The 20541-nt window shown below is 52.2% G+C and overlaps 1 protein-coding gene across 1 annotated transcript in view; it reads left to right on the top strand.

The window, feature by feature from the left end:
• The window catches only part of Umodl1 (uromodulin like 1), a 48899-nt gene extending 29387 nt beyond the window's left edge, over nucleotides 1-19512 (top strand). Inside the window, exons 11-22 of the mRNA XM_023716072.1 lie at nucleotides 597-1163; nucleotides 2699-2956; nucleotides 4418-4530; nucleotides 7402-7615; nucleotides 9941-10078; nucleotides 10693-11012; nucleotides 13395-13540; nucleotides 13905-14141; nucleotides 14232-14391; nucleotides 15586-15670; nucleotides 17144-17354; nucleotides 18362-19512. Of these exons, the coding sequence (XP_023571840.1) occupies nucleotides 597-1163; nucleotides 2699-2956; nucleotides 4418-4530; nucleotides 7402-7615; nucleotides 9941-10078; nucleotides 10693-11012; nucleotides 13395-13540; nucleotides 13905-14141; nucleotides 14232-14391; nucleotides 15586-15670; nucleotides 17144-17337 (2432 nt within the window). The 3' untranslated portion in view covers nucleotides 17338-17354; nucleotides 18362-19512. The remainder of the gene's footprint in view (nucleotides 1-596; nucleotides 1164-2698; nucleotides 2957-4417; nucleotides 4531-7401; nucleotides 7616-9940; nucleotides 10079-10692; nucleotides 11013-13394; nucleotides 13541-13904; nucleotides 14142-14231; nucleotides 14392-15585; nucleotides 15671-17143; nucleotides 17355-18361) is intronic.
• The last annotated feature ends 1029 nt before the right edge of the window (nucleotides 19513-20541 follow it).

The following is a 20541-nucleotide window of genomic DNA, read 5'->3' as shown; positions in this document are numbered from 1 at the left end:
GGCCCAGGAGCAGGCATGGATGGGATAGTCGCTTGGCCCCTGCTCCCATCCCAGGACTGGCGGGAAGGACCAGGAAGATTGCTGGGGGATGGGGAGATCCTGCTCTTCAACACCTAGAAGCACCTTCCAGCTTCCAATGTTCCTGCACTTGGTTCTTCTTCTTTTCTTTTTAAAATTCACTGAATGTCCAGCATGCTAGTGAGGGAAATTAGCACTGACTCCCACATACTAGAGTGCAGATGTGGGGAGCTTCATGCCATTTTCCCAGAGCCTTGGTTCTGATGGTGGGAGGACCAAGCCCTTCCTGCCTTCCGGCCAGGGTGTGCAGCCCCCAGCCAGCTCCCAGCTCTGGGGTCTCAGCTTCCCCTTAATCAAATGAGAAAGTCCCTCTGCCTCTGCCTGCTATGGGAATTCGGAGGAGCAGATGTGGCCTTATTCAACACCAGTGCATCAGCCTGTGTCCTCCTGGGGTCTGAGGCAGGACAGGGTGCTCCTGTGGAAGACAGGGTTTCCCTCCCCTCCAAATTGTCTTGCTGGGGAGAGGCTGGGCCATCTTCCCAGTCGCTGCTGGGGCCCAGCGTGGATGTGTCTTGCAGGTGACGTGGTGAGCCCTACTGGACATCATCGGTCTGCAGCGACGGGGGTCACGGCCCTGGCCCTCAGCACAGGAACCACAGCCCTTGTCCCAGAGTTCCCCACCTTGTCACTCAGCTCCAGGAATCCAGGAGTCACCACAACAGGAGCCCAGGTCCCAACCCCAGGGCCCTTGCCCAAGAGAGAGTCTGGTGGCACATTTGGACAGGACAGAAACAGCACAGGGCCTGGCCGGGAGGAAGAGAGGCCCACTGTGGACCCTGGCCCAGGAGTGGCCAGCCCAGCCTTCTCATCTTCCACTCCCAGGCCAAGGCCTGGATTCTCCCATGGGACCACAGGCAGCCCATTACACTCCCCAGGGCAGCTCCTGGGAAACATCACCATGGAGCCACCCACCTTGCCGACCCCCACCAATGGTCCCGCAGGCCATGTTGAGTGGCACCCCAGCCACCCCACAGAGGGGATGGCTCTGCAGTCCACAGCACTACGGCTCGAGGACCCTGCACCTTCCCCCTTCCGGGACTCCCTTTCAGTCCCCACCTCTGTAATGCCAGAGACTTCTACCTGTGGTGAGTGACCCCAGGGGTCGAGATCCTGAAGAGAACTTGGGGCTTGCAGGGCCCACATGACCAAATCCACAGAGCTGGTGTGTCCCAGGCCAGCCTGAAACATGAAGAGGGCCCTATCCCTTTGTGTAGCTGAGGAGACTCTGTGCCGAGCAGGCATCTGGTCTCCTTCAGTAGAGACTCTGTCTCCAATCTGTCCTGCTACTCCTTAAGGGTCCTGCTTTTTAGCCAGTGGAGAAGAAGTCAGGGGGAGGAGACATTGGGGTGTATGTGTTCTGAGGGTACTGAAGCACCCATGTGTCTAGTACCTCAGTCATCCTATATCCCTGCTACTGCCCTACCACCCACAAGTCTGCACCCTGGTTTTCCTATCCTGTCCTGTACCCTGTCTTGTACCCAGCCCATTTGTCCCTGCATAGTTGTACTGCAGCCCCATCAGGTCCATCTTGTACACAGAGGCTTTTAGACTGCTCCAAGCCCTGAGGATGCCCCAGGAGGTGAGCAGCAGGAGCTCTATGGTGCCAGCCTCATTGCCCATAGTGTCCCCACTGTGCTCACAGAGCAGCTCCCTCTCACTGTCCAGCCACACGTGGGTTGCCTCATGGCCGAGCGGCTTGCAGGCCAGTCCTGCCCTCATGTTGTCCTCTGTGATTTCCACTGCACGAGGAGCAGAGAGCTTGGTTGGGAAACCACCCAGATCCTGAAGAAGAGCTTTAGTGTTCTAGGTCTTCAGGGCCAGGTGGCCCTCCTCAAAAACTGAGCCAAGCTAGGGGTAGTGAGTGGTCACCACAGGACAGGGTGCTGTCCCATGAAGCTAGGACAGGCACTTGGCACAGTTGTGTGTGATGGTGAGGGCCGCTGATGGAGACTACTCTGAGGAGGTGCTGAGCAGTCTGCAGAATTAATCAACTGACTTTCACATTAGCCTATGAGATTAATGTCCACACCTAAGTATCTTGCCTGAGGAACAAGCGGCTGATGTGCAGAAACAGAGCTCTCCATGCCGATGGTCACGGCAGAGGCCTGCAGTGGCCTGTGACACTGTGCCAACTCTGAGGGCAAGATAACACCTCTGCTGAGAATACTGATTCTCCCTCAGAACTCCAGGGCAATAGCTGCCACCTTCGGGATAAAACAGATCTCTCACTGAGCAAAGACTTACTCTTTGTTCCATCTTCACAAGGCCTTGCTTACTTTTCTGCCTTTTGCTTCAGTTAGTCCCTGCACTTCCCTGTGTGCCCCCTGATATTCTATGTACCCAATAAACAGTGGCCAGTTCAGAGAGGTTAGGGTCTTGGCCATAGACTTCCTGGACCCTCATATACCATGTCACTTTGTCTACTGCCTTTTATCCCTTGCTGTACACTTGCCTAGGGTAGTGACTGGTCAGCTCCTGACAGGGTGCTCCCAGACCCTTCCCTGGCTGTAGTCATTAGGCCTGTCCTGCCTCCTGTCTCTGCTGTGGTGTCTTTGAACTGTTTCTTCCCTCAGAATGGCTGGGTTCATTCTAACTTCAGCATTTTCATTTCACTTCCCAGTCCCTGTCCCCATCAGAAAGGTCACAGTCTCCAACATGACCAGCACCAGCTTCCATCTGGCGTGGGTGGCAGACATCACCCTGCACCCCACTTTTTATCTCACGGCCACTGCTCCACAGAGCCCTGCTGTGGGCCTTGAGACCCAGGAGCTCAGCGCAGAGCTGTCAGAGCTGGAACCTGGAGTTTTGTACCTGGTGGAGATCACAGCCAAAGCATGCGGAAAAGAGGGTGCAAGGACACGGCTGAAAGTGAGAACAGGTGGGGCCTCTAGGAAGGTGGATCCCACTGCTATCAGGAGGAGGTGGTGGTGGAGATCTGGGGGTGGTGGGGTGAGACACTGCTGGGCTTCTGTTTCTCTGGCTCCTTCGCCCCTGTAGTGTAGGACAGCAGGACTCAGGACTCCTCGCAGGAGCTGGTGTTGGGCCGGCCCAGGGTAGAGGGTTGCTTTGTCTCAGGACAGAGGCTACCCGTCTGGGCCCTTGTGGGTTTGTGGTCCAACACTGGCACTATGTGCATTCCTCAGGCCCTCTCCACTCTGGGACGCTTGGTCTTCCACCAGACATGGGCAGGGCATCTACCAGAGCCACAGCACAGAGGGAGGGGCTCAAGCAAGGTTCAGAGCTGGAGCTCGTCCTCAGCAATGACCACATATAGGAAAGCCAGGTGTGGTGTGATCCCAGAGCTTGGGGAAACTGAGGCAGGAGAATTGTAAATGCCAGCCTGATCTGGGCAATTTAGAAAGACTCTGCCTCAAAATGAAAATGAGATATAGGCTAGGATGTAGCCAAACGTAATGGCTCTGGGTTTAATCTTCATACCACAAAAGCCAAAGCAAAAACAACCAGGTTGAGATCATCCCTCTTTCCTCTTCATTAGTGATTGTCACAGGCTTTGTTCTTAAACGAGTGACCCACCTTGTGTCTGGTGCAGCGGGTGATCCATATATATTAGGAGATATTGGTAGCAGTGGTCTCGGGGTAGGGAGTGGGTTGTACTGTGGGGTTGTTTTGTGGTTCAGGTTAAGACTGAGTAAGAAGTTCTTGGGGAACCAATTCTGAGTCACCTAGAAGAGACCCTTAACTTTCCACCCTACTGCCCAACACCCCTGGCGTGGAGCAGCTGCTCCGCAAAATGCCCTAAGAAAGACAGAGGGAGGGAAGACAGAAGTCAGGTGCTCCTGTTCTGAGGCCATGCACAGACCCTGTGTCCCTCAGAAGCCCTGCTGGGGTGCAGACCCAGTGGTTACACAAGGTGTCAGAGCAGACAGGGGTCCTGGAGACCTGGTGATGGAAGGGAAGCCGTGCAGCCCAGCCCGACAGCCATCCTGGTGTGGGCCCTGTGTCCCAGCCAGGCCAGGACAGCTGCTTCACATTGTGGCCCTGTATAGTTATTTCATGGGCTCCTTTCACCCCAACAGTGTCCTGGCCCATCACCCAGGCACAGGTCATAGCCCCTCAGGACACAGGGCATGTGGGGGACAGTTGAAGGCTGGCTCTGCAGCCTCCAGAAGTATCTGCCCTGTGTTAGGCCTGTCCTGAGATCGTTTTTGCTCTCTTCAAACAAAATGCTCTGCCCCTTAGCTGCACCAGGCACCAGTGCCAACCTTTTCAAGAGTGCAGGTCAGCCCTGCATGTTCTTCTTGCCAGAGTGGACCTGTGGCTGTGAAACCAAAGTGACAAGGTGGTGGTGTTCCCAATGCGTCTTTTCTCCACCCTGCAGTGGCCCAGAAGCTCCGTGGCAAAGTCAGGATCGTGAACGTGAGATACTCCAAGTCCTTCCGCAACACCAGCAGTGAGGAGTACCGAGGATTCCTGGACCTGTTCTCCAGGACGGTGAGGTGGCAGGCATCCCTCCTCCTTTGGGGAGATGAAGGATGGAGGGCAGCAAGTTGTAGACTCATCCAACCTAGAGTAGGACCCTGGGGCTCTTGGGCTCCTGGGTTCTGAAGGAGGCTGGGTCTAAGCCTTGAGCCTAAGAGTGGAGCTGCCACACAAGCCCCCAGTCACACTGTCCTCTGTCCACTGTGGGATCCTACTATGTGCTGCAGAAATCCCCTCTCCTGCTTAAAAAAACTTTAAAAACTGAGGTTTGTGGCAAGTACCACAAAATTCATATTTTGAAAAATAATAGCTTTATTGAAACAATGTACAAACTTTAAGAGTCAGTCAATGTATTGCACCAGCAGAACCACACAGCCACAACCATGATGGAACTGAGATCATTTCTGTTATCCCCAAACAAGACACTGTGCTCCTTAGCTCTTGTCTCCCAGCCCCTCTGCCCTGAATCCAGGCCCTGAGCTACTCTATCTTCATAAATTTTCCTATTCTGGGAATTCTTTTTTTTATTTTTTTATTTTTTTATTCAAAATAGACTGTGATTCTAGCAGCAACAGAGACCATAACATATCCAAAGAAACAAGAATCCTACAGGAATCTGGGGGTAGGTGGTGGTGACTGCGCTGCTATTGTGCTGCTACACAGGGTGTGCATCTGTCACTGTGGTAGGATGTTTTTCATTCCTTTGAGAAGATGCCCGAGTGGGGAGAATGTCATATTTCCTAGTGTAATTCAGGGCTCATCGTCTGTCGACAGAATCATGCGGCAGTCACCATCACCTAACCCCAGATTGTTTTCATCACCTCAGAGCGGAATCCCAAGCCCATCACAAGTCATAAGCCCTGTCCCCCCACCCCCACCCCACCCATGTCGGGGCAGCGCCCCTCTGCTTCCTCTCCGTGGATCTGCCGGATTTGTGCAGTGACGGAGCTGTGCACTGTGCGATGGTGAGGTCTGGCTTCTTTCACCTGGCATGAGTTTTCCAGGCTTCTCAGTGTGGCACATGCCGGCCTTGACCCTTCCTAGGGCTGAGCGACAGCCCACGGTGCGGGTAGGTCACATTTTTCTGTCCATGCATTCATTGATCTGGGTTGCATCCCTTTTTGTCTATTATGAAGCATGCTGCTAGGATCCCTCACCTTCTAAAAAGCCCCTTTCCCTCTGTCCTTGTCCTCCTTCCTAATGGTTGTCTCTCTGGCATTCTACAGTCTAGTAGGGGCAGCAGCATTGCTATCTTTGTGGGAGGGTAGGCATTTTTTTTAAGGCATAAAGAATGCAGTGGCTACAACTGAATGATCTTTTTTTTTTTTTTTTTAGCTTGAGAAGGGTTTTTTTTGGGGGGGGGGGCTGACTCAGCTGCCTTAAGGGCAGGTCTCGTGCAGCATGTGATGCTGGGGATCGAACCGCTGTCCCCTGAGCCTGCCCGAGTTTTCTCAAGCATGCATTTTAGACAACTGAGCTAACCCACAAGCCCCTGATCTTATTTTTGTAGTTGGACTCTCACGTTTCCGTTTTTCCTCACTCTGGGAGTTTGAGTTTTGAAACCTAGAACGGAGAGGGTTTCCACAGCGCCATCTCGTGGCAGGAGTGATAATGTGAGGGGGCATCCACAGAGCTGGGCGCGCGATGGTTTCCAGGGGAACCCACCGGACTGGCTCCTGGTAAAATGGCCCAGCCAGTGGCAGTGGCTCCTGGGATCCAGGGTCTGCCATGTTTATTCTGGGATCCCCAACTGCTGCTGGTGCCAGTCTGCCAGAGGCAATGGTGATGTGGTTGATGGTGCACACTGCTGCCTCCTCGAGGCAAATGGCAGCTGCCCCTGACTTCAGGCACTGCTCCCAGCAGTGAGGTGAAGGGCTCCTGTCTCCATCTCAAGCTTTTGGACTAATCTTTCTTCTTTTAGCTTATCCTCCATTGCCCATTTGGGAAAGCATTACGTTTTGTGTCTAGAATCTCAGCATAGCAGAGAATCGTGCAAGTCCCTGCCTGGATGGGATGTGGAGAGGCGAGTTGAGAGATGTGGGTTAATGTGGTACCTGTCTTAGCATCTGTTCGTGGTGGTGAGACTGGAGCTTTGAAATGGTGGCATTAATCCAAGACCCCCGTGCATCTGTGTGGCGGAGGGGAGGAGGAGAAAGGCCGAGGGCAATAACAATAACTCTCTGACAGAGCCAACCGAAGGCTCGGGTGAGCCTCTGTTGGGTGACAATGAGTTTGCTCACTTGGGCGGCAGGGAGTGGGGCATGGCCCCATGAGCCTGGGTCCTGAGCCACTTGAGGCCCTAATCTCACTGAGATCCGTCCCTAGAGGAACTGTACTCTCTAGCACATTCACACTGCGTGGGCCATGACAGCCCACTGCGAGGCCATGCATCTTGGGGCATTGAGGTCATGGGGAACTGGGATAGGGGAATACAGTGTATGGCGTGTGATGCTATTCAAGGTGACAGAATCTAAGAGTGGGCAGAGGAGGCACTGCCTGCCCTAACAGGGAGCTGCAGGTATGCCTGTGGAGGCAGCTCGGGGACAGGAAGGAGGAATGCAATGAGAAGTGCTCTGCAGTATCAGGAAACATGAAGAAGGGGTGGTCTTGCTGCCCAGGCCCTGCCCTGGGAGGCTCAGAGTCAGCTGCCACTGTGAACCCCCACATGATGGACCCATGCTCAGCCCACAGCTGTCTCCCCACACCTTCCTGTGCTGCAGGACACGGACCTTCTCTGCGTCACAGACATGGGTGCTGGGCTGGGGCCTGAGCAGATGGGAAAGGGGCCTGGAGCCAACCTGCAGCTTTGACCGTGCCATGAGGCAGCCCTGCTCCAGGGTAGAACCCTCAGCACCAGTGGCCCATGTCCTGTGTCTCTCCAAGGTGCGAAAGTCCCTGCCGGCCAGCCTGCGTCAGCACATGGACACTGGTGGGATCAGAATGAACGTCACTTGCATCAGCAATGGCAGCATTGTGGTGGAGTTTGATCTGCTGATAACGGTGGCCGTGGATGTCAAGGAGGTGTCAGCCACATTCCTTGATGCCCTGGGGAACATGTCTCAGCTGGAGGTGGTCAGGAGCGACACTTTCATATGGGGTAGGCAGAGGTGGGGTGTCAGTGACCTCCCCTGATTTCTGGGCAAGAGCCCTGCTGTGACCTTTGGGCTCTTGGGTCCCTTCCAGGATTTTCTTGGAATTCCCTGGAAGATGCAGATTTTATGGGATGCCCCATGTCTCTCTTATTGTACCATGATTGTATCTAAGGTTTAAGAATTGAAGCATCTTCAGCCGAATCGGCAAAGATTCTCAGGGTCACTGCCACCATTTGGGGCTGATCTGTCCCTTCCCTGTCCTGATGCAGTGGCTGAGGCAGATTTGTCCCTCTAAGCAGCAAGTCCCTCTCTTTTCTCCCTCTAAGAAAAGAAAGGGAGAAAAGGGTGACTCAGATTCTTTTCCTCTATTGTACAAAGTGTGGTTGAGCAATGTGGTTCATTTTTATATTTAAAAAATTATTACAGTAAAAGACACATTGCCATGAATCCCCCCACAAATCCTCCTCTTTGCTTCAGATGCACACATCCCATCATCCTTTGCCACTTTCTGCAGCAACTCTGAAGCCTCTTTTCTGAGCATCTTTACTTACATTTTGCTGGGAAGATAGCTCACTGGCATAAGCACCTTCCAGGCATGTATAAGGCCCTGAGTTCAATTGCTAATACCCCCCCCCAAAAGTATAACTTTTTACCTGGTTGTCTCAATGTCCTGAATGGATTCAAAACATCTCCTTTAATGGTCATTTTCACTTTGGAGAAGAGCTGGAAGCCAGATAGGGCCAGATTCAGTGAATAAATGGATGAGGACGTAGTGCTGTTTTTATGAACAGCCTTTCTGTTGGTGGCACCGGCAGCAGCAGTCACTGTATTTTCAATCACATCTCAGAAAAACACTCAGGAAAGAGGACTCCAGAGCTGCTGCAGAAAGTGGTCAGGGCAGTGGGATGAGTGCTCAAGACAAAGGGGAAGATTTTTGAAGGCAATTAATGTAAGAATGTACTGTAATAAATGTTTAGTTTTGATCACCCTTGTACTTGAAAATAAATGATAAGACTTACAATGATATACATAAAATTAAAACTTTTAAAATTGCAAGGTAAAATTTTCTAAGTTTGGGAATGAGAACAATTTCCTGAGGATAATCAGATTTTCAAAGGAAAAGGCCAAAATACTTGACTACACAAAAATATAAATGTTTGCTGGTTGTGGTGGTGCATGCCTGTACTCCTGGCACTGGGGAAGCTGAGGCAGGATGGCTGTGAGTTGAAGGAGCTCAAGGCCATGTCTCAAAAACAAAACAAACAAATACAAAACAAGTTTTGGGGCTGGGGAGATAGCTCAGTGGAATAAGTGCTTGCCTGGCAAGTGCAAGGTCCTGAGTTTGATCCCTGGTACCAAAAAAAAAAAAAAAAAAAACAAAAAAAAAACAAAACAAAAAAATCCCAAGTTTTTAATGTCAAGCAAAATAAAGCCACCTTTTATAAAGCAAAAAACTACTTTCAAAAAACTGATGACTATCCTAAATTCATACAATGATCACACAAATAGATGATAAATACTGAGAACCTCATAAGTGCACAAAACATTCAAGAAGTTGATACACAGAAGAGAAAAACAGATTGCCACAAAGATGGGACCAGCAAAGACATTCCCCATACAATAACGGGATCTTTTGAAGTAAAAGTCTTTTGGGGGAAATGGCTCCGTCCCGTGAGCGTGGAGGGCAGGCGCTCAGGGTCTGCCGCTGGAGTAGAGTCTGCTCAGCTTCCCTGGAACCAGCTCAGCCATCGATGTTCAGACATGGCGAGTGTCCACCCCCAGCGGCATTGGGAGACAGCTTCTGGGACTTCATCCTGAGAAGCAGGCCTTGCTCTGGATGCCAGCATGTGCAAAGATATTTATCTTCTGCATTACCACTTTTAAAGCAAAAGAACTGGAAATAACCAAGAGTGCTGGGGTAGGAAACACCTTGGGTGATGGCCATAGCATGGGCGAGTGTAGATTCTGGAAAAAGATGTTGATTGAGATAGAAGGGACTCCTAAGACAGTAAGGAAAGAAGCAGTGTGCTTAGTTCCAGAGGAGTCTGGTTGATCAATGATTGATAACTGATTGGTATGAGGGATGAGACCCAGGGCCTCCTAAGTAGCCTGGAAGGACATCAGGACTAGAAGTGGGCAGAAGGGCCTGCGGTGCTGAGTCCTGCCCCAGGCCAGCTCCTCCCTGCAGACCCTGCAAGAGCCGCACTCCAGCAGAGGGTTCGGCAGGGCCTCCCTGGAGGTGGTGTGCTCATGGGTGTGGGCCAGGCCAGGGCAGCTCCTGTCGCCACAGCCCCGGGACACCTCTTATTCTGTTCCCTAATGCCTCATAGATTATGATGAGTGTGAAAAGAAAGAGGATGACTGTGTGCCAGGGACCTCCTGCCGCAACACTCTGGGCTCTTTCACCTGCAGCTGTGAGGGCAGAGCCCCTGACTCCCAAGTGGAATATTCTGGAAGAGCCTGTGCAGGTAAGTCTCCTAATCCTGGAGGGGGTGTCTTGGAGCTAGTCATATTTTTGTTATTGCTGTTGAGATAGGCTCTCACTCTGTAATCCAGGCCTGCCTTTAAACTCCCTCTGTGGCCCAGGCTGGCCTCAAACACATGGTGAGTCTTCCTGCCTCAGCCTCCCGAGTGCTGGGATGATAGGAGTGTACCACCACGCCCGACTTGGAGCTGGTCTCGAGGGTGGCATGGTGTGCAGGGCATGCCAGGAGTTTGGGTGAGAACACAGCTGGTGAGGATGGGCAGCCTGAGCAGGCTGACTTGGGGAGTCTTTGGGAGAAGATGGAGAGAGCTGAAGTGGACTGCCTGGAGCAGGAGCAGCAGAGGCAGGAAGGGGGTGGGGTGATGCGTGGCACCACACAGGATGGAGCCCAGGATTTTCTGGGCAAGGCTGCAGCATAAGGCTCCAGCTGGGGGCCCATGTTAAAGATGAGCCTCTGAGCATGGGTCTGCCCCAGGCAGGGCAGCCGGGCAGGTGCAGCAGGCACATGTGTGTGGCTCAGCTGCGATGTAGCTGCCGTGGGAACAACATGGGTCCAGCACAGACGCTCATTCGTGCCTCTGTTGCCTCTACCCTCAGATGGCTCTCCTGAGAGCTCCACTCCAGCCTCCAGCCCAGAGCAGCACTCAGCCCTCACAGGAACCTCGACCACCCTCCTGCTGGGCACCCGTCCTGAGCCCCAGGGCCCGCCACCGCGGCTGAATCTGACTGGTGCAGTCAGGGTGCTTTGCGAGATCGAGCGAGTGGGCATCGCCATCCAGAAGCGCTTCCTGCAGCAAGAGGCCATCCCCGAGTCTTCCCTGTATCTAGGGCAGCCCTCCTGCAATGCCAGCCTCAGCAATGGCTCCCACGTGCTCCTGGCAGCTGGCTGGGGCGAGTGCGGGACCCTTGTGCAGAGTGTAAGGCGGGACACGGGGCACACTCCCAGGTGCAGTGGTCATGAGCCACAGGGGAACCAGGGGAACCAGGGAACCAGGGGAACCAGCCAAACCTCAGATACCAAGCAGGTACCCAGCCAAGGGTATCAAGTAGCCCCAAGTTCTCAGCCTGCAGCCTGGGTCAGGAGGGAGTTGCCAGCCCCCAGTCCTCCAGAGTTCTGGGAAAATGCCCTGAGGTGGCCAGAGTCAGCTTGCAAGGGAAGAATGAAAAATGTGTGGGAAGAGCAGGAATTCCAGGACTCCCATGGGACTGCCATGGTGCACAAGCATGCGTGGAAGTGAGTGTGAGTCCCCATATCAGAACACATGTGTGCTTATGTGTGTGTATGCGAATGTGTGGTGCAGGTATAGGTATGTGTATCATGTACATGAAAGTGTGTGTGTGCTAGCTTTCCTTCACTGTAACAAAATATCTGAGCTAAATCAGCTTAAGGTAAGAAGGGTGTTTTTATGGATTTAGTACAGGGTCTACAGGGTCTCACTACACAGATTGGAGCCTCCCAAGCACTGGGATTACAGGTCGTGCCACTACACCCAGTCTCAGCGTGCCCTGGGGGCGGAGCTGGCATGGCATGCCAGGGATCTAACTGTGGTCCCTATGCCTGCCTAAGCAGGTGCTTTAGTCTGCTGATCTATCTGGCCAGTCCTAAGAAGTTTTTTTGAGACAGTGTCTCACTATGCAGTCCAAGCTGGTTGGAACTCTCAGCGATCCACTTGGCCCTGCCTCCCAAGTGCTGGAATGAAGTGTGTGCCACCACACCCAGCTGGAAAGAGAGGTACATTTTCCCTCCTGGTCTCAGGGGTCTCCCAGGTTGCCCAGCCTGTGGCATATGAGCCTCAGAGGAGCCTTCAGAGGCAGACCAGTGAGATCTGTGGGTGTGGGACACAGGAGTGCTTGTGAGAGTGTGTGTGAGTGTGCACAAGTGTGCAGTGCCTGTGTATGTTCCTGCAGGGGTCTGAGTGCATTTGTGAGTGTGACTTCAAGGGGGCATTGTGTGAATGTGCAAATCTGTGTCTACAGATGTACACATGTGAGCATAAGATGCACTGTATATGTGCAAATGCATGCAGGAGTGTAAGCATGAATGAGTAAATGCATGTATTACGTAGCTGCAGGTAGTGAGTGTACAGCTGAGTGTGTGAGTGAGAATATGAAAGTATGTGTATATATGAACGTGTGCAAATATGTGTATGAGTTAACATGAATGAGTGTGAAATTGCCTTTAGTGTGAGTGTGTATATATGATTTTCCATATGTGGGTATAAATGTATGTGTGAGTCTAGGTGTGTGAATGTCTTGTTAATGAGTGCACGTGTGGGTGACTATGAGCATCAGGTAGTCTGTGGGGTCCTGGCAGGGGCTGTACCCACTGGTGGGCACAGGATCCACTTTCAGGGACACTGAGGGCAGAGGCTGTACCAGGAGCCGGGCTGAAGGGTTCAAGACAAGAGGTAACAGTCCTGGCCATGCACAGGGATGTGGAGGCCTGGGCTTTGTCCCCAGGTACTTTGGAGCCCCAAGGCCCCAGGCAGGTCACTGTTCCATAGGCCTATGAGCTCCGGTTCCCAACCCCCAGGCCAGCATGTGAGCCATATCTAGCTGTGACCAGCTGCTGCTGGGTTCTTGGGCCAGAGCTGCTGCAGCCTGGGGTTTGTAGAACATATGCTAGGGTGCTAAAAGCAGGGGGGCCTGGGGAGCACACCTGTCATCCCAGCACCGTGGGAGGCTGAGGCAGTAACATCCCAAGTTTGAGCCCTGTCTCAAAATAAAAAATAAAAAATGGCTGGTTATGTAGCTCAGTGTGAAGAGACTGGGTTCAAAATGCACAGTACTGAATTATTTTAAGAGCTAAAAGGCAGGTGCCCCCTTGCTATGTTAAGGTACTGCCCATGTACACTGGGCTGCTCCCCAGGAGCCTGTGCCCCCACAGGACAGTGTGGAAGGCTGCACACAGAGGCCTGTGGGCCAGCTCTGTGCTCCCCGTTCCCTGAGCCAGCAGACACCTGCTCCAACAACGAGCCCAGAAGAGTTTAGGGCAGCAGAGAGGAAAGGAAATGTGACACTGTGTGTGGTCCGGGCCCAGGGCCTGCAGGAGCCATCAGCTCAAAGTGGATAGCCTGAGAGTCATTTGCAGGGTGGAGAGGGGCCCTGTGCTTGGCACACTCTGCCTCCTTCCCACCCACAGCAGGTGACTTCTGCAAAAGCCACAATGCATGCTGTCACTGGCTGTGCACGAGGCAGTGGTATCAGGGTTGCCATTAACACTGGAGGCTGAGCTTGTGCAAAGGCCCCCAAGCTGGAGCCTTTGCCCACAGCTCACTCAGTGCTCCACCTGTGCCCAGAACAAGACCAGTACTGTGGTGAAGACGGTCCTGAGGAATGACAGGTTCCCAGATGGCGTCATCCACCACCGGACGATCCAGAGCCCCATTCGCTGTGTCTTCCGGAACGACCTGCTGACATCCCTGGGCTACACCCCAAAGTGGGGGTGAGTAGGGAGATGATGCTCCTGCCCTCCACAGCTGGGCGCCTTTGTGTGGGGGTGGGCCTTCAGGGCTCAGGCAGACCATCCTTGGAGTCCATACAAATGGACACGATGAAAACTTAAAGAGTAGCCCCTAGCTTCTCTAAGTTTTGTCCCAGACTTGTTTAGGATGAGGCCCAGCGCCCTCTCCACTCAGCTCCCCTAGGTACAGTACAGTAGCCAGCTCTGCTTTGCAAGCAGTGCCCAGTGCTCTCATCAGAGGGGTCCTCGCTGATTTCCATGCTCCTTGGGAGTTGCTTTCAGAGGGAGGACTGACTGGGACCTGAGGTCTGCAGAAATGAACCCTCTGACCGCCACTCCTCCGCAGGGTTTACACCGTCACAGAAGACCTACATGGTGCTGGAAAGTTTGTCACAGAAATGCAGTTGTTTATCGGAGATTCTCCCATACCTCAGAATTACAGTGTGTCTGCCAATGACGACATCAAGATCCAAGTGGGGCTGGACGGGCAGAAGAGCAGCCTCAAGGTGGTGCTAACAGAATGCTGGGCAACACCCTCCAGTGATGCCTGGGACCCTGTCACCTTTGGGTTCATCAACAACAGGTGGGCTTGGTGGGGGCTGGGCTGGCAGTCCCCTGGCACCATGACAGGGTCTTGGACCTGGGGCCCTGATTGCCATGTTTCCTCCCGCAGCTGCCCGGTCCCCAACACCTACACCAGCGTGATCCAGAATGGTGACTCCAGCAAGGCTCAGTTTAAGCTGAGAATCTTCTCCTTCATCAACAACTCCATCGTCTACCTGCACTGCAAGCTGCGGGTCTGCATGGAATCCCCCGGCACTACGTGCAAAATTGTGAGTGTCAGCGCTCCCTGGGCGAGAGGAAGTTGCTGTCCCTAAAAACCAGGGCCAGACAAACTTGGCACCAGAAGTGTTGCTGGGCAGGAGGCGGCTGGGTGAAGCCTGGAGAGCTGGTGGGCATTTCCAACTTGCCAGGGCCTGGGCCTAGTGTTTGTGAGGCTGCAGTCACTGCCTGGTCACCTACTATGAAGCGGCTCCCGACAGTCACTGACAGGATGCCTGGATATTTTAGCTTCCTGTCATTCTACCAACATTAAGGGACCATCAGTAAATAGCCTGGATGATAGCTTTCCCCTCCCTGTGCTCCATGCATGTGCAATGGCCATGGGAAAGTTTGCCATTTTGCAGTCTTTTCTCCCCAGACATCTGTGTTTAAAGGTTTAAAAACTGCTCTGTGTGCCGAGGCAAGTGTACAAGGTGACCGTGTGCCTGGTCACCAAGGCAGGGACCAGTTGGAGAGCTCCACTGGGCTCCGTCAATCTGACCATGGCACAGGTCAAGTGCTGTATTAGATCTAGGGCTGCTGTGATACAGACTGGGCAGCAGCTGCAGAGACTGGCTCACAGATTGGAGACTCCAAGGTCAACCTGCTGGTGTGCCGTTTCCTTCCAAGACTGGGCCTCAGCCTCTCCCAGCTCCATCCTGGCTTGGAGATGTTTCCTCTGTGCCTTCACATCACCTTCTCTCTGTATACACCAGTCTCTTTGGGTCCAGATTCCCCTTTTTACAAGGACCTTAGCCACACAGGATTAGAGCCTACCCAAGTGGGCTTGCCTAACTTGGTTACCTTCCCAAGTATAAGCACAACTACAGCTATGGGGTTAGGATGGAACATCTCTCTGAAGGAACCATGGCAGCCCATCACAAGGACATAGTGGGCAGTGCCACAGAGGTGGGGGGCCTTTTTGTAAGGCAGAAGCAACAGGAGTTGCATGTGGCCACAGTGGTCTTCGGAAAAGCCGTGGCTGAGACATGGTCTCCAGGCAGGGAATAAAGGGCCAGCAGCCATCACACATTCGGTGTGCCACTCCCTCGCTATGCCGCCCAGGTGCCCCATGCTCCTCCCCCATCATGACACCTGAGCACAGAACAGCCTGACCCAACTGGATACCACCCCAACAGTGAGCTCATCCCCCTACAAGTTGGGCAACCAGCTTCAAATGTCCCTCCTTCCAAACCAACCCACAGAACTGCAATGATTTTCGGTTTTTGAGAAGCACCGAAGGCTCCAAGGTGCTGGAGATCTCCTGGGGGCCTCTCCTTCGTGCGGCAGGTGAGTCCACATCTGTGGTTCAGGCAGAAAAGAGAGTCCGTTCACATGTGCAAACCAAGCAATTGCTTTGAAACGTGGAGTCTGAGGTTTCCCTAAAAGACTCATGATAGTAGAAAGAACAGAAACATAGTGTGACAGCCAGGATCATCTAGTAGAGTGCTGAGCTCCTGATATGGCATAGAATTTATCCTGGCCAGCCCAGAAAGTGGGTCTGATATGGTCCCTGTGCTGCTGAGGGCAAGCTCGGGCTGAAAGCCAGGCAAGGTTGAGCACCTGGAAGTCTACAGCGGAGCCACATGACCAGAGATGCTTCAGTTCCCAAGTAACAACACACATGGGCATGCAGAGGGGCAGCCAGGGCTGTGCACAGGGGTTGCATTCTGTGTGTGTGCAAGTGGGTGAATGCCCAAGGGTGCATGCATGCTGAAAAGCTGTTTCACTTAGAAGATGCAGAAGAAGGAATTTCTGTTTTATCTGGGTGCAAAATTTCCATCAACCAATTACCTCCCATGTTCTTTTTAATGTAATCTCTCTGATGTTTTAAAAAAAATGGTTTGGGGGATTTGTGTGCTTTGGGTGCTAAGAGATTTCTAGACATTCCCTTGTTTCTGTCTCCTCTCCTTTTAAAATCCTTGGGCTTCAGCTTCCAGAGGTAATAACGGATTCCCAACCCACAGGGCAACCCAGTGCAGCCCAGGCTATCAGTTCTGGCCAGTGAGAACATTGGGGTGGTGTGGCCACTTGAGGGCACCCCCTTCTGGCCACCTGGAGCTCTCCCTGACCCCTCATTCCTCCCATGCTCCCTGTTCTTCAGCCCAGTGTCAGAGCAGGTGTTCCACAACCATTGGGCACCCTGAGCACCCCAGGGCATGGGTGACCGCCAGGGGCTGGGTCCAAGGATACCATGGTCCAGAGCTGGGCTCTACCCCAATTTCTATGTTGGAAACAAATGTCTCTTTGCTTTAAGCCACTGCTGTTTTGGTCTCCTCTTGCTGTGGAGCTGGTCTTGGCTAGTTTTCTTTTATCAGTGTTTTCTTGCTCTGCCTCACTGACACTCGGCCCGTTCTCTGAGCTGCTTAGGTGGCTACACCCTGTGTCTGGCTGCCCACAAGGACGTGAGGGCACAGCATGGCCAGTGTTTCCCAGTGGCTGGTTCTCAACCAAATCATTTGGGAAGTGAATAAAACAGGCACAGGTGCTCGCCCATACCCACGTGCAGAATCTCTAGAGTTGTGGGGGCCTCAGGCCATAGCTGGCTTTGTTCCTGGACAAAACACTTTCTTCTTCTAATTTTCTTAAATTTCCAGGGAGGCCCGGTCAGGCTGGATAAGAAAGAGTACAGGTCCTCACCTGCAGGAACCAAGCCCTGTACTCGCATATAGATGTCTCGAGGATGTCTTACCCAGAGTGGGAAGCCCTGGGTTGGAGTTAGGACACAGGGCTGTGCAGCTCACTGCCTCTGTCACCCCTCAGGTGGGTCTGAAGATACGCTTCTGAGTGTAAAGCCACACCTGTCCACCAGCTACGTGGTCCTCATCACAGGCGCCACCTTGGCTGTGGTGGCAGGGGCTGTGACTCTTCTCATCCTACGCTACCAGAAAACCACCGGGAAGTACAACTTCAGGATGCAGCCGGATAGCTTTGGCTACGAGGCCTTCTCTGGATAGAAGTCCCAGCCATGAAGGTGGGTGAACGGGAGGTCTGCTGCCAGGCTCGTTATCACCCAGGGTTGGCAGGGCAGTTTGGCAAAGGACAAGTCTGTCCATCGTTGCATGTCCCCAACAGGAGAGGCATCCTCCCCCTGAAAGTGTGAACCCTGATTCCCCAAGGGACACCAATGGCCCGCAGATCAGCCTTGAGTGTGAATGATCCTGGAGTTCCTGGTCAGATCCTGAAATCTCCTGTCTCAGACACTGTGCTGTCCCTGGGGTGACTGCTTGCTTGCCCTGACACAAATGATTTAAACACTCAAGTGCTTTTGTGTCTGTCATGTACTCTTGAGGGCAAGGTCCCTGATGCTGCCTACTCCAGGGGGCAGCATTCACATGTAGCCCACGCCATACATAGCCCATGCTACACGTAGCCCACACACCTCTGCTTTGCACTTTACTCAAATGACTCGTGACAAAGAGTGCAGTGGAAATTCTGGGTGAATCTTTGTTGCTCTGCATTGTTTCAGGACAGTGAACAACAACAACCATAAAAATGTACCTGTTCAGCACAGATGTACTTTTTAAAGACTATTTTCCCTCTACACTTACTGGAGTCCAGTGGGCATGGAGTGCCCATTCTGTGCCTGTCTCAGTTGTTTCGCTTGTTGCTGGAAAAAATAGCTGACTCCCACAAGTTACAGCAGGAATTTTTTTGGCTCACAGTCTGTGGAGGGTTCAGTCCATGGTCAGCTGGCTCTAAGGCAGGGCAGTGTGGCAGAGGGCCTGGTGGAGGAGAGCTGCCCAGGGCACAATAGATGGGAAAGGAGGCGCAGGAGGCAGATGCACCCTTGCAGGCTCCACCTCCCAACATCACCTTCAGCACCAATCACTGATGAGTATCGCACCCACTGATCCAGTCACCTCTCACAGCCCATCTCTGAGCACATGAGGCCTCGAGGGTGCTGTACCTCTAGATACGAACCTTAACGACAGCTTCTCTCTCCTGAGCAAACTGACCCAGGGGACCTTTTCCACACAGGTAACTGCGAATCAAGCTCAGATCTCAACTCATGAAGCATTAACAGTAGTCAATTCGTGCAGTGCTTTGTTCTGACACTCAGAAGAACCCAAGAAGGATGGCAGTGGTCTCCATCTGTCCTCAGGAGGCCACTGCCCAGTAGGTTCCAGACCAGCAGCACCCACCAGGAAGAGGGCAGGGCTGTTGGAGACGGAGGTAGAGTGCTGGGGCATCCTGGATCCTTCGGGCCAGCACAAACGCAGCTCCTCTCACCCAAGCCACCTGCACTGTCATCAGACCCTCACCCTCCAGTGCTGCGCTCACTGACAGCCAGCACGCAACACACTCATCAGTTATGCAATATTTCATGTTTTATAAGGCTATTTGACAATGGCTGTGAAGCTCTCTTACAAATAAGCCTGCCTTGTAAAGCCATCATTGCTAATGTTATTTCTAGGAGCCGTATAAAAACAAAGAATCAATTGACCATGTAACTAAAATGTCCAAAGGTACCATGGTCTACAGGAAAGGATTGATGCAGAAAGGTCAGTGTGACCAAGTCATTGTTTTACTCTGTGTTGCTAGCTTGTTTTTATTTAAACAACAGCAACATCAAGGACAGAAGCACAAAGGACCTATATAAAAATTTTTCTAATAAGTGAAAGTGCTGTGATATATAGGTACAACCTTCTTATCTTCAAGCATGTTCACAGCCAGGTTTTCATATCTCTGGGGAAAATGAACCTCATACTTAAGGTCGTGAATGACTGAACAAGGAAATGGATCTAGATATAACTGTTTGAGTCTGGAATTTTTTCCCCATTGCACCGTACTAAGAGATACTGCTTTTTACTTTATTTGAAGCTAATTAAAATTGATTAGAGAGCTAATACCTTAAAGTGTAGCATTGTCCCTTGATGAACTTAGAATCTCAACAGGATGTTAGTTTTTAATTCATAGTATTTGTTCTGTTGCATGTAGTTAACTGTCACTCAGACAGACTATTTGGGAAAAGGGCATTTGGATTTACTAGATATTCTCAAAGTATGAATGACAAAATGTGATATGTGTGGATAACAGATTTGGAGCAAATGAATAAATTGAAGGTGACATTGAAAGGTGACCGGCTGTTCATTGTTCAATTCACACCACAGGCACCTAGGGCATCTGCCATGGGCCAGTGCCATGCCAGGCACCAGCGGGCAGTGGGAAGATGCTCTAGTCCTTGCTGAGCCACGCCCTGTCCCGACATCATTCAGTGCCTGCTGCTGAGCAAGGGTGACTCAGTGCTGTGAGTGTTCAGTAAGCCCAGGGAGAGTCCTACAGCTCAGTGACCCCTGGGTTTCAGAGAAAGTAGATGGGTTGGGTTTTAAGCCAAATCTTTCAAACTTCATCTCAATAAATGGGCTGTTAGGGCCGGGGGAGATGGCTCAGTAGAATAAGCGCTTCCCTGGCAAGTGCAAGGGTCTGAGTTCAAGCCCCAGTTCTGTAAATCAATCAATCAATCAATCAATCAATCAATAAATAAATGGGCTGCACCCATTTGTGTTTCATGTAACACTGGATGCTTGGTGTCCTCTCTTTTTCCCACCTCCACCCTTGGCTCCTTCTGGTGGAACTTCCCGAGCAGCTGCATGCCTTTCTTTGTCTGCTCGTCCAGTCCCCAGAGGTCTGCACACTCAGACGCATCCTGTGGCCCTGAGCTGTGTGAATCTGGACCACAAGGAGTGGCTCAATGGCTCACTATGGTACAGAGGGTCCTTGGTCCTTGTCTTAGTCCAGGAAGTTTAGATTTGTTATCCCATGGATAAGTTCATGGAATCCCATCAAGATAATTTTAATCTACCACTCACAGTGCAACCCATGGTGAGAATAAAGACACTAAAGCATATTTATAGTTATGGTGAGCCAAGGGGTCCTAAGTCCAGCCATGGTGATGGCTATCTGGAACAAAGGCCTCAACCCGGGGCTGAACCTGGGTTTTATTCAGTCATGAAGGAGGCGTGGCTTGAGGATGAATGACTGAGAAGTGCAGGAAGTAGGTGAGTGCTGTGAGCTGGGCTAGGTAGGGGGGCCTGCATTTACCTCTGCGATATGTAGACAGGATATGCAGGGAGTAATCTGCATTACACAACTGAGATGGTATCTCATGTTTTGGGGTCTGGTGCTTCAGCTCTGATGTGTAATCTTCCAAGCCCCAG

Source organism: Octodon degus, unplaced genomic scaffold (assembly GCF_000260255.1).
Source record: "Octodon degus isolate 3935 unplaced genomic scaffold, OctDeg1.0 scaffold00045, whole genome shotgun sequence".
NCBI classification, from domain to species: Eukaryota; Metazoa; Chordata; class Mammalia; order Rodentia; family Octodontidae; genus Octodon; species Octodon degus.
Note: the sequence above shows the minus strand (reverse complement) of the source record. Positions and strands in the feature narration are given on the sequence as shown.